General features: G+C 37.9%; 3 protein-coding genes across 3 annotated transcripts; 1 reads left to right on the forward strand and 2 right to left on the reverse strand.

The window, feature by feature from the left end:
* Positions 1–1,043: 1,043 nt before the first annotated feature.
* On the reverse strand, positions 1,044–7,212 carry LOC114754011 (putative methyltransferase DDB_G0268948). The gene is made up of 3 exons (XM_028942733.1): positions 7,208–7,212; positions 1,987–2,149; positions 1,044–1,760 (listed from the first exon to the last, which is right to left on the reverse strand). The coding sequence occupies exons 2-3, from the start codon at positions 2,134–2,136 to the stop codon at positions 1,122–1,124; spliced, it is 789 nt and encodes a 262-aa protein (XP_028798566.1). The 5' UTR covers positions 2,137–2,149; positions 7,208–7,212; the 3' UTR covers positions 1,044–1,121.
* Positions 7,213–8,211: 999 nt separating this feature from the next.
* Positions 8,212–9,657, forward strand: LOC114754012 (UPF0481 protein At3g47200-like). The gene has a single exon (XM_028942734.1). It carries the CDS (start codon positions 8,212–8,214, stop codon positions 9,655–9,657), a length of 1,446 nt encoding a protein of 481 aa, XP_028798567.1.
* Positions 9,658–11,391: 1,734 nt separating this feature from the next.
* LOC114754015 (lycopene beta cyclase, chloroplastic/chromoplastic) lies at positions 11,392–13,490 on the reverse strand. The gene is made up of 2 exons (XM_028942739.1): positions 13,383–13,490; positions 11,392–13,219 (listed from the first exon to the last, which is right to left on the reverse strand). Exon 2 carries the CDS (start codon positions 13,116–13,118, stop codon positions 11,607–11,609), a length of 1,512 nt encoding a protein of 503 aa, XP_028798572.1. The 5' UTR covers positions 13,119–13,219; positions 13,383–13,490; the 3' UTR covers positions 11,392–11,606.
* Positions 13,491–13,781: the final 291 nt, after the last annotated feature.

Genomic DNA, 13,781 nt, shown 5'->3' on the forward strand with positions numbered 1-13,781 from the left:
ATAGGTTAAATAAGTTTATTGAATTAATTATTTATAATAATTACGTGTTATTTTTTAATTAATTTTTATTTTTAAAATATCATTGTTAATTATGTATTAACTAAAATTACGATTTAAAAAAATAAATAAATATAAAAGATAAAATAAATTAAAATTTTGTATTTAAAATTAAATTAAAAATTAAATTAGCTTTTATATCAACAATGCAAAGTGGTATTATCTTTTTAGGCAACAGAGGGAAGTTTTACAAATTTGCTCACTGCGGGAGTTACGCTTTGGCTACCCTGGGACGATTTACTTGGTTTTTTCCGGCCTTAAAAAAGGTACATCCTTGCATCTAAAAGTTTTCAGTCCATGAAAGGATGCATTTATTAATAAATAAGTGTGAGTAACTGTTTTTACAAAGGTTAAATTTTGTTGGCAAAAAGAAAATAAAAATTAAATTTTATTAAAACATTAATAATAATTAAAAATATTATAGTATTTTTTATTTTTAATATGAGAGCTAGTTGGGTGTTAAATTTAAAATAATACCTCAATCTACTTGATTATTTTTTTTTATTATACGAGAGTATGTTTTATCTAAACAGTCCATTTCAGCCTATTCAATCTTTAATGTGAGTTTATCCTCGTTTATCATAACATGCAGAACTTAGTTTTGAGTTGTAAAGAGTTTTATTGCAATAGCATTTTCATTCTCTTAATATTTCTTCACTCCGCCAAACGCCGGGGGGAAATCAGGGATGGTCAATGGTAAGCCATTATCCTCCCCAACACCTGGATCACAAGTTAGATGTTCAGTTACTATTAGAAATAGTTAAATATTGCTATAGTATAAAAATATTGATAGTATATATTATGTTATTTTAGAAGAAATTGATAGTTTCTTTGTGCTTGGAAAAATACTATGCGAATAATGACATTTTTTGTCATAAAATTTAATAATTTGACATCAGTGGGTAAAGTATTAACGATGAAGTATTTGGACAATGCATATCCATGCGATACCATATCCTTTTCTCTGGACCACATTGTACCGTTTTTTTAAGAGACTTCTATTGCAATATCTCGGTTACAACTTAAAAAGGCATATTCCGGTAAGAGAAATGGCTTTGGCACCTTCAGGCGTCTCCCACCTTTCCAATTCTGAGATAAACTGGAAACTTGGCAACCTTAAGCTGAGATCCATCTTCGATCCAAGTACTCTTAAGCCTTTCAACAACATCCTCGCTCAGAAGCTCCACTCCCTTCTCCTTCGCCGTCTGGTACGCTGACCCTGATCTCAGGTACGTCAAGAAATCATCCAAATCCATCTCCTTCTCCGTCACGAACTCAATCGGCCCTGTGTCGTCCGCTCCATCCACAGGCTCAAACGGAAAATCGATGCCCCTGTAATCGTTGTCCACCAATGCGCGTGCCGGATCCCAATAGGGCTTCAGCTCAACTGCGTATTCATCGAACAATTCATCTATTGAGTCCGTCACTCGGGGCACGTTGTAACACCAAGCGGCAATCACTCCGTGAGGTTTCTTCAGCACCCATTTCACTTGGCGGTAGAAGGTCGGGAGGTCAAACCAGTGGAGGGCCTGAGCGATGGTCACCAAGTCTACGGTTCCCTCCGGTGCCACTTTCTGTTCCAGCTCCGCCATTGACATGGTTGAAGGTGTGTGCTGGTATCGCACATTCGGGAGCTTCACTGCGTATTCAAGCTGTTTTTCACTCGCATCCGTGCCTATCACATTCTTGTATATCTCAGCTAACTGAAATTAATTTGGACCGGATTCAGGACACGAGTAAGTAATAGATACATGATGAGGTTAGATAAGTAATAGATACACGATGAGGTTAGATCGTTCGATTTGACAAAAATTCATATTCCTGTATCAATGTACTCCTTTTACGAAGGGGGAAAACTAAACAGGCTAATAATGAGGAAATGGAGCAGAATTACTGGATGAATGTAAAGGAGAGAAAAAGGGAACGCACAGATTGGGCAGCCTGGCCGCTTCCGGTGCCGACGTCCCAAGCGACCTGGTGAGAAGGGGTCTTGGAAGCGATGAAGCGGAAGAGCTGGGAAGGGTAACCTGGCCTCGAAGCTGCATACTGCTTTGCCTGCTTCAGGAAGAGGTCTGCCATCGTTGTGTTTGAACTACTCTTCACCAGAGTTTCCAGAATGCGACTTAAAGAATTGAGATGGGCGTGATGGATTTAGCCCCAAATATAAGAACGCATGGGGGGCGGCATTCGGAGTGTTTTGTCCCCGCCCGGTTCTTCCCACTACCTTCCCATCCTCTTCCTCTCTACTGCCTTTTTTTTCTATGACTATTGGATTAAAATTTTAATAGTTCAAATTTAACATCTTATAAAAATAATATTATTAAAAAAAATAAATAAAGTTAAACTGTTAAAATATGATCTGAACAGTTTACAATTGTAATAAAAAAATTAAAAAAAATTACTCTATAATAACAGTCTATAGTTATAAACTGTTCATATTAGATTTTAACAGTTTAAATTTATTTATCTATTTTTTATCATAATATTTATTATTATAAAATATTAAATTTAGACCATTAAAGTTTTGATCCAATAGTTATAAAGAAAAAATGAAGGTGGTGGAGGGAAAAAAAATTAGAAGGATAGTGGAGAGAATCCAATTCCGTTTTGTCCTCGTTTGCGACATGCTCCGTGTCCGCGATATCATGTCTGATTTTGACTTTTCTCTATGGGAAGGTGCAACTGATTTTCCAAATGACTTCATTGACCATTCTTCGATGATCAGGAAACAGCCGTGTGAAAGTAAAATTCTCTTGCTCAAAGAGTGACGAATTGGGGTGCCCCCACCAATTGATGTTGGGGAGATTAGGCGGAGGCTGGAACATACTACCCGTATTTAATATAATAACTAATTAATTAATTTAAATAGATTAAAAAAATTAGTTATATTAATTATTTGTAATAAATAAGTGTTATCGTTTCTAAAATATCCTTATTAATTAAGTGTATCAGCTATAAAAGAATAAATTTGAGATAGAAAATAGATTGAGATATTATATTTAGAACCAAAATAAAATTCAAAAGCATGATTTATAGTAAATACTACCTCTGGTCCTAATTATAAGAGCCGGTTGAATAATTTAAGGAGATTAAGGAAGTAAGTTGAATTAATTATTTATCATAAATATGTGTTGTCTTTCCTAAAGTATCCTTGCTAATCAAGTGTATTGACTAGAACTATCATTATTAGAAGGGTTACTTTAGGGGAAAAAATGTATAAATGAGAGACAGAGTGGATTTGAGTCTAATATTTAGGACCAAAATAAAAGTCAAACAGAATTTTATATTAAGGACCGGAGGTAGTATAATGCATTTTTTACTGCTGAGCAAAAGGACCTTTTTTTTTTTTTCGTTCTCCCCAAGAAGAAGGGACTGATTTTTTTATTTCCCCCGGTGAATAACATATTTTGCCGCATTCTCCAAGAAGTGTCTATCTTAGGCTTTTAGCAAGCGAGAATTATAGTGGGGTCCAAAAAAATTACTAAAAAATCTTATTAACAACTTAAAAAAGTTGTCATTAAGTTATTGAAATATGTTTAGATATTTCTTTCTTCAAACTTTATTGTATGGCATGCATCACATTGCACACTGTTTTTACCTGATGGAAATATGTTTTTACCTTGTACTTTATTGAAGTACAAGGGTCACAAATATTCCATATTTCTTTTTTAAAGCAAAGCTGGTGGAATACGCTGTGACTAGTCAGTAGAAATAATGCTTTTTTCTGGATGAAGTATGTTTGGTTCCAAACTTAAAATATCAACAAAGCAAGATACTCCTATGGCATTTTTTTTTTAAGGTTCATCCTATGCAGAGTACTTTAAATTGTTCAGAGTGCGTGAGTGTCTGTAGTTATTGACCAGAGCCCTAGAATTTAGCAAAGTTCCTCTCAAACACTTGAATGATGGCTTGCATCAGATTGGTCATGCAGCTCATATGAGAGAGCAGCAACCCCGTCAGATTTGCCACAAAAGTTGAAGAGCAGCTTAGCCGAACTCGAAAAGAAAAAGGGCACTCTTGGAAGTGAGGATGGCCAAACTCTAAAAGCCATTCCCAAGATACAAAAAGTTCAACTATATCTTCGAAATCGAGAAGACTTGGCCAGGCAGTCAGGTACAACTTCCCCAAGCTGGTATCATTCGGGCCCATCCATCATGGGGAAAATCTCAAGGGAGGAGAGCGCTACAAGATGACGTGGGCAGCAATGTACCTTAAAGATACCAAACAAAGTGCTGAATCGCTATTTGAAAAAATTCAAAGTCGCCTGCAGGAACTGAAGGAGCTCTACACCGAGGACGCCATTGAAGGCTTCCTCGGTAAGGACGAGGAGCTTGCATGGATATTCCTTTTGGACGCGTGTGCCCTACTTGGATTCCTCCAAAAAGTGAACACTGAGCGCCCAGAGGAAGACCTGAAGATCAAGGAAGATCAGCTGGTCCTTGCGCAGCAGGATCTGCTCTTTCTGGAGAACCACTTCCCTATCGTCTGCTCAGGCTGTTGAGCAATGCACACGAGAGCGAGTTGGACGATTGGATAAAGCAATTTTTGTCCAGGTACCAGACGAACAGGATCACCGGCCAGGGAGCACCGACGAAAAAAAAACTGGGAATCGACTACCACAGGTGGAAATACCAGTGGAGCAACGACCTCATTTGCTGCATCTTCTGCGCATATTCATCCCGGTTGATGATGACTGTGATAATAGGAAAGATGACGACCTAACGAAACGGGGATCTCAAAAGTTTCCAACATACAGGAGCTTAAAGCAGCAGGGATTTCGGTGGCCAAGGGAGATGGTAAAAAACTTACGGATATCAGATTCGATTGGGGAATGACTCGCAGGGGTTTTGGGAGACCCTGGCTTAACAAGCTGATCGTGGACGATTTAACGCTTCCCGCATTCTTGAACTTGATAGCGTATGAGATGTGCCCAGATTTCATGAACGGCTACGGGATCAGCTCCTACGTAGCATTTTTGGATTCCCTGATTGACCATGCGGAGGATGTGAAACATCTAAGCAAAGCTGGGGTTCTCCACAACGTACTTGGCAGCGACGAAGATGTGGCCAAACTCTTCAACATTACGAGCTCCGACTTGATGCCCAGCACAGAGTATAGGGGAGTAAGTTGTGACCTGGAGGAGCGTTACAATCAAAAATACTTCACGTGGTTGGCTCAGGCTCTGCACGACCATTTCAGCAGCCCATGAGCCTTGCTTGGCTTCCTTGCTGCTAGCACTGCGCTTTTTCTCACTTTCGTCCAGACCTGGTTGGTCATGCACCCTCCTCCTTCAAATGCTTAGGGATTAACCTATTCGTGCCCAGAGAATAGAGATAGACCAAAAAAAAAAAAAAGGAGTTCAGGAAGAAACAGTCTTGATGATAAGAAACCGTGCCAGTAACGAGGTTCTAGATCAAAAAATGCATCAAAAAACCTCCTCGTGCCCGGTAAATCAAGCTTTAGTAAGATGTCCATACCACAGAAGAATTCCCTTTGTCTCCTTCTTTGGATTGGCCATAAATCTTTTAGAGAGTTATTAATAGTATTTTGAATATTTTTGTGAGCTAATTTAAGAAATTAATCTTAAGCATTATTTGGGAATTATCTTATAAATATCTTAGTTATAAATAAATAAAGATAGTTAATAATAATTTTAAGAATTATCCTATTTTATTTTCCTTTTAAGTTTATATTTAATTTAATTTTTCTTTTTCTTCTTTTCCTTCGGCGGCGATCAACGCGCCGTCTGGACTCTGGAGGAGAATGAAGTTTCGAATTAGGAAAAGGCAGAGACGACACCTTTGCGGAGGAAGGAGCGTAGGGTTCGGTGTGAACTATATATTGATCATCGACTTGGAGGCTGCGTTGGGGGAACTGCTCACCATCTGCTTCTCTGGTTTTGGCGCTCGACTGGTTCAGCGGAGGATACCGAAGACGAGAGGAGGTCGCCAATGCTGAGGGAGAAGGCGCCATCAAAGCTGGTTCTGAGGAAGCCCGATGGAATAGCCGAGGAAGGAGAGAGATTTATTTGACCTTTTCAGTTTCAGTTTCTCTTTCCTTTGCTTTTAAATTTCATTATAGTTCATGATTTTGAGTTTATTGTTGCTGGATTGAGAATTTGAGATGGATTAAAGTAATGTGTGGCTTTTTTTTTTTTTTTCACCTAGGAGAACTATTAACTTGCTGGTCGACTGAGCTTTGTTTTCAGTGATTGAGGATGCTTATGGTGCGTTTGCCATGAGAGGAATGGAAGAGAAATGAATGGGAGGAGAAAATTTAATAAGTTGCGTTTAAAAAATTAAAAAAAATAATATTAAAATTTTTAATTTATTATTATTATTATTTATACTATTTTTTGTTTTTATTAAAATTTTGACATTTCACTTATTTAATTTTTAAATAGAACTCATTAAAATTTTTCTTTCCCTCATCTCCATTTTCCTACCAAACAATACTATAATGTTAAATTTTGGTTACTTAATCTTATTTTATTTGTCCCTGCTTGATTACCAGTAAGTGTGAATTTGAGAATTAAGATTTATCTTGACAAAGGAAATTTTAATTAAACTCTAAGATTAACTACTATGATATTGGATTACAATTCAATTTGTAATTAGGATAAAAATATGCCTAATTATCCTGTATAATTGTTGATGAACGAGACTAAATTGGTTAGCCTCTCAGGTAATTATGTTAGAGATAACATAACTAATTTAAGAGAAGGTTATAAGTAGACTGTCAGAAGTTTGTAGCTAATTGAACTGTAAATTAATAAGGTTGATATTAAAACTAATCAATTTAGTGAAATAAAATTTAAAAAGTTAGTAAAAAGTTGACGACTCTAGATTGATCATTTTAATATTTATTTTCGTTAACTTGATAAAGATTTTTTTTTTTAATTTGTTTTCATTCAATTCAAATTTGATTTTGATTTTTTCAATTTAAACGAAGAAAGAGATTTTAATGCATAATTACTAAAAACTAAATTGTGTGTGCAATCCACCTTAATTTATCATTATCTATTTTTACAGCTGGAAACTTACAATCCCTCTTATTATTTGGTATCATCATTCGTTTATCATCATAAATCAGCGTCCTGCAGTTCGGAGTACTAGACGAGATCTTTTCAAGCGCGGGTAATATCTGGAACTTCTCTTTCACGACTGTACATCCAACAAATAGAATGGATTCATCTTGGGTGTTTGTTGTTATCCAAGTAACGACGGAAACATCCGAGACCTTTCAGCAAGTCTTGCTTCTTGGACGGCGACTGAAGTACATGACGTGGTGATAGAGTCAAAGAACAGAAAAAATTGAACCGGACACTAAACCTATTAAACTAGTAATTTAATAGTTAGTTAGTTAGATTGGAATTAATTTGGTATCAAATCGTTCATATTAAAATAAAATAATTTAATTAAAAATAAAAAAAATATAAAAAAAAACATAACAATAATTTGGTTGTAACAATAACATTAAAAATTTTAATTTTTACAATTCATTAATAACTATATCAAAATTATTATTAAAATTCATTCAAATATATAGTAATTGAGATATTAGAAGTTGAGTGAGAAAAAATAAGACCAATAAGAACATATTCATTCAAATTGATTCATCATATCATCGGTTCACACTGGTTTGCTACCTGTTCAGCTCTTAACTAGTTCAATGTCTAAACCAAACCGAACCACTCACCTATTCACCAGTTTTTGGTTTGAACTGGCCATTTCGATTTAGTTTTTTATTTCTTAGATATCACTATTTTTGTGATTAAAAAGCCTGTTTTCGCGTGTATCACATTGCGCACTGTTTCACCTAATGTTAAGATTGTTAAAGTACAAGGGTCACAACTCACAAATGTTCCAGATTTCGTTTCAAAGCAAAGCTGGTAGAATATGTTGCGATGAGTAAGTAGAAATAATGCTTTTTCTTGGATGAAGTATGTTTGGTTCCAAACCCATAATATTAATAAAGTGAGATACTCCTGTGCTTTCTTTTTTGGGGGGGGGGGGAGCAAGGTTCATTCTATGCAGAGTACTTTGCGTTACTAGTACTATAAATTTAGAGTGCGTAAGAGGCTGCAGTTATTGAACCGCCCTAGAATTTACCAAAGTTCCGCTCAGACACTGAATCCTCTCAAACACTTGAACAATGACTCCGCCAGACCGGTCATGCAACTCATTTGATAGAGCAACAACCCCATCAAATTCGCTATTCAATTTGCAGAGTAGCTTCGCTAGACTCGAAGATGAAAAGCTCAGCTTTAAAGAGATGAAGGCCAAACTTGAGGAGGCAAAGCGAACTCCTGGAAGGGGGAACCGTCCGTGGGAGGATGGCCAAACTCTAAATGCCCCTCCCAAGATACAAAAAGTTCAACCTTATCTTCGAAATCGGCCGGACTTTGCCAAGTACTACTCCCCCAAGCTGGTCTCAATCGGGCCCATCCATCGTAAAGATACCCAAGAAAATCTCAAGCAAGGAGAGCACTACAAGATGATATGGGCAGCAATGTACCTTGAAGATACCGCCCAAAGTGCTGAATGCTTATTTGCAGAAATTCGGAGGAGGCTCCCGGCACTGAAGCAGCTCTACACCGAGGACGCCATTGAAGACTTCCTGGATAAGGACGAGGAGCTTGCTTGGATATTCCTCATGGATGGATGCGCCGTACTTCGATTCATCCAACAAGCGGACAGTAACTGTCCAGAGGTAGACCTGAAGGTCAAAATAGATCAGCTGGTCCTTGTGCAGCAGGATCTGCTCTTGTTGGAGAACCAACTTCCCTATGAACTACTCAAGCTGCTGAGCAAGGGAGGGGAGACAGAGTTGAAGGAGTACACAGTAAAGTTTTTGCAACGGCATCAGATGACCAGGATCATCGGCGTCGACAAGCCACCTCGACAGGCGGAAATAACTGTGGATCACCCAACTCATTTGCTGCATCTTCTGCGCCAATACATCGTGGGTGATCTTGATCGTAATAGCAGTGAAGATAGGGAAGGCACTGGATCGGGATTCCCAAAGTTTCCAACTTACAGGAACATACAGGAGCTTAAAGCAGCAGGGATTTCGGTAACCAAGGGAAATATTTGTACAACACTCACAGATATCCGTTTCGATTGTGCAATGACTTGGAAGGGTTTTGGGAGACTCCAGCTTCCCAAGCTGGTCGTGGACGACTCTACCCTTCCTACGTTCTTGAACTTGATAGCGTACGAGATGTGCCCAGATTTCCTGAACGGCTACGGGATCAGCTCCTACGTAGCATTTTTGGATTCCCTAATTGACCATGCAGGGGATGTCAAAGATCTGAGGAAAGAGGAGGTTCTGCACAACGCACTCGGCAGCGACGAAGAAGTAGCCAAACTCTTCAATACTATAAGCACCGACTTGGTGCCCGACACCGAAAGATATGGGAAAATAAGACGGGACCTGGAGAAGCGTTACGATACGATGTGGATGACATGGGTGGCTCAAGCTATCCACGATTTCAGCAAGCCATGCCCCTTTCTTAGCTTCGTTGCTGCTTTGATTGCGCTTTGTCTCACTTCAGTCCAGACATGGTTCACTGTGCACCCTCCTCCTTCTAATGCTTAGGGATTCACCCAGCTCCTCCTACCCCACCAACCATAACTTCGCATTCCAGATTATATAAGCTGTCCGTGCCCAGAATTAGAAAAAGAAAATAAAAATCGAAAACGATCGCTTTGGTCTTGCTCTTGCATAAAGCTTATTACCTCTTTTAACTGCGTGAGTCCAACGTTGCTTTCCCGGTTGGGATTGACGAATATTTTGTGAATTGTGGTCAATGTGTGTGGTACAGTACCACAGTTTTCTATGATGCTATGTGCTTGTGTGCCTGCAGTTGATCTGCATTTTTTTTTTCTTTTTTCGCTTTTTGGTTGACATGTATCTTTGTATTTCTAATAATATATTTTGAAAGAACTTTGTTTTACTTTAGATATTTGCTCCTAATGGAAATATATTCCTTTTGCTTCTGATTTCATTGAGATGCAATACCGCAATCTAAATTGAAGGCATAACCACTGCGTATAATAAAGTGATAATTAATATACAAGTTCTTATAATTTTAATCAGTTTTTAATCAGGTCCTTATAATTTCATATGTTTTTAATTAGGTCCTTACAATTTTTTTTCTTTTTATCAAGCCCTTGTTGTTTTACCTTATTTTTAATTAGGTCCTTGTAGTTTTTATTCTTTATTTTATAAATAATAATATTCTACAGATAATAAATTATTATAATGATCTTATGTTAATATTCTTTTAAATTTTTAGTTAAACAAATATATTATTTGTTTTTCAATTCTAATGTTTATAGTTATAAAATTCAAATTATAATAATAAAATTTTCTAAATTTAGAATATAATTATAAATAATTTATAGTTGAGTATAATTGATTATTCTGATTAATTATTAATTACTTAATGATTGTATTAATTATTTTATCCAATTATATAATTATTAATTTAAAAATGAAATTAATTTTACAGAATAAAGTTAATAAATATTTTTTTAAAACTACAAAAGACCTAATTAAAAAGTAAGTGAAATTATAAAGACCTGGTAAAGAGGAAAAAAATAGAGGGACCTAATTAAAAACACATGAAAGTAAAAAAATCTGATAAAAAGAATTTTATAGGAACCTGATTAAAATTCAGGTAAAATTATAAGGACCTGGAGATTAATTATCCCTATAATAAATGATAAAAGTAGGATCCGCACTCAGTAATTGTTATGTTCTTGACTTCCTGTTGACTATTAAATGCGCGCAAGCATCAGTAAAATTTCCGAGCACGATAGTGAAAAATCTGTTTTCAGAACAATGGGTGACCCGGCTACCTTAAAGAGGGGGTGTAATCGTTGCGTGTATGTACACACATTGCGACCGGGTATCTGCTATCACCTTAGAAACTTCAGCAAATCACTACTCACTAGTACGGAAGTGGATTCGTGTCAACTCAGTGTATTTCCACATAAGCAAATTCCCTCAGTGCTAAGTAGCGAGGAACTGAATTTCAGATGTCGAGCAAGACTGACTAACTAAATCGTAGACACAGAACATTAAGCAGGATGATCATCTACCACTATACTAATTTAATGATACAGAAGGTTATCAGTTTTGAGCTATAATATTACGAATTGATTCTCTATCAATATTCAAGCGCACTACGAAGATTTCAATAACATAAGGAAGATATTGATTACATTGTCCATTTTAACAGGAAAAGTATACAATGATCCTTATTCAAGCTTTCTCTAAATGCATCGCATGAGAGAGGGGTTTTAACAGGATAAAAGGCGGAGCAACAAGGAAACAATTACTAATTTTATCCATAAGAGGCGTAAATGTATGTACATTTGCAAATAGGATGAGCACGCCCCAAAGGAGGTTCAAGATATGCTGTTGCTAAGCATAATAGCAAGAAGAACTGATCTTATGTGTTGACATTCAATAATATCAGTAAACTTCAGGTGCAAGTGCACCAACACAAATAGCGTACAACAAATTAGTAGGCATTCATCTTATTCTTTATCTTTTATCAGGTTGTTGATCATGTTAACCAAAGGAAGAGTTCCTTTTGCCATAATCTCCACCCTAGAAGTATTAGAAGCATGAGAGAATAGAGATAGACCAAAAAAAATGAGTTCAGGAAGAAACAGTCTTGATGATAAGAAACCGTGCCAGTAACGAGGTTCTAGATCAAAAAATGCATCAAAAAACCTCCTCGTGCCCGGTAAATCAAGCTTTAATAAGATGTCCATACCAAAACAGAAGAATTCCCTTTGTCTCCTTCTTTGGATTGGCCATAAATCTCTCCACACTTGCGCAGACAGTTCAACTCCTGAAAGGCCTCTATCAGAACCAAGACACTGAACAATGGTGTTAGCAACAATTGGGGCCGTAGCCAGGGTCCTTGCTACCATATATCCGGTTGAAGGATGCACCATCCCGGCAGTACCACCGATCCCAACAACTCTTTGGGGAAGAACAGGGAGGGGTCCACCCATGGGAATGACACAGTGTTCATCTTCCTCGATGCTTTTCACTTTAATGCCCAGATGTTTCAATCGAGCAACCATTCTTTCCTGGATATCAGCCATTTGTAAACCCGGCCGAGCAACTAAAGAAGTTTCTTCAAGAAATATCCTGTTGGATGAGAAGGGCATTGCATAGAGAAAAGTAGGTATTCTGCTATTTCTCTCTTTCAGCTCCACCTTACCACCCAGATGTGAATCCCTCCAGTCCATAAAGACCATTTTATCTACGTCAAAAGGGTGCTCGTCAACCTCAGCTAAAATTCCATATGCCACTTGGTAACCTGGATTATAGGGTTTATCGTATTGAACAAGACATCTTGAGAAGCCGGTTGCATCAAGAACCACAGCAGCCTGAACGGTGACACCATCATTACAGATCAACACAGACTTTGACTCCTCGTGAATTACCTTAATAACTTTAGCTTGATGAAACTTAACACCGTTTGAAATACATTTCTGCAACATCTTTGATTTCAACTGCTTCCTGTTGACCCTCCCATAAGGTCTATCAAGATCCTTCTTCGTTTGTTCATCAATAAAAACAACGGCGCCAGACCAAGTGGTGTCGAGGCAATCCAGTAGGTCCATAGCTTCAAATTCATCTACCCAAACACCATAATTATTAGGCCAAATCAATCTGGGATTTGGGTCAATTGCGCAAACTGAAAGACCTGCCTCGGAAACTTGCTGCGCAACTGCAAGCCCTGCAGGGCCCCCTCCCACGACCGCGAGGTCCACCACGACGCCCTTCGACGAGTCATACAGAGGAAGTTCAAAATCCAGAGTCTCCTTCTTAACTTCGGGAACAAGCTCCAAAAGAGCACTGCTGCTAGCCCTCGTACAAAAATCACCCCATTTCATATGTGATTTCTTGGGGAAAAATCTCAGCTCCTGGTTTTGGGACCTAGAGGGGGCAGGATTACTCAATTTTTCCGAGTAACCGTGAAGTGGGTGCAGAAATTCAAGGTTGTTAGGTGTTTTGAGTAAAGTATCCATAAGCACGAAATATAACCGAAAATCCTTATCCTAAATGAACCTCCGGAGAGTGCCTAGCACACCATCTGGGGCCAAACTGGATTCGCACCAACTAGATGTAGCTATAACGGAAGCAAAAAATAAAAGCACAAAATGGAGTATTAGTTAGCCAGAAATTCTAAACAGCTATAGTTTCAGGGAAGGCAGAATCACAGGCAACCGGCAACAATGTTCAAAAGGGGATTAACCAGTGAATTAAGCTGCGGGGTTGAGTTAATAGCTCACCAGAGAGAAGAGAAAGAGAGCGAATGAATCATTGCAGGCAGCAAGTCGCAGAAGGGTGAGGAGGGCGTAGTGGAGCGATGTGGTGGCTGACCAGATCCAATCTCGTAGTGGAGGAGGCTCTGGCAATGGTAAAGCTCGAGTGGCCAGGCGTCGGGGACAAATTGGAGTGGGGTCACCTCAAGCCTCAAGGCGACCGAACTGAGAAAATGAATTTATATCTTTGAATTGTATAAAAAAAAATTTATATCTTTGGATGACGTCTAGCGGCCGCAGCATGGTGGATGTGCCAGATGTCAAATGGCTAGTGGTCTTACTCGTTGTTTCCTAGGCGACCGAGGGTTTTTAAAAGAAAAAATAAATTTAATCACGAAACATATGCATATCACGGAGCTTGATTTA

Source organism: Neltuma alba, unplaced genomic scaffold (assembly GCF_004799145.2).
Source record: "Neltuma alba isolate B1F8T4 unplaced genomic scaffold, ASM479914v2 tig00008404_pilon, whole genome shotgun sequence".
Lineage (NCBI taxonomy): Eukaryota > Viridiplantae > Streptophyta > Magnoliopsida > Fabales > Fabaceae > Neltuma > Neltuma alba.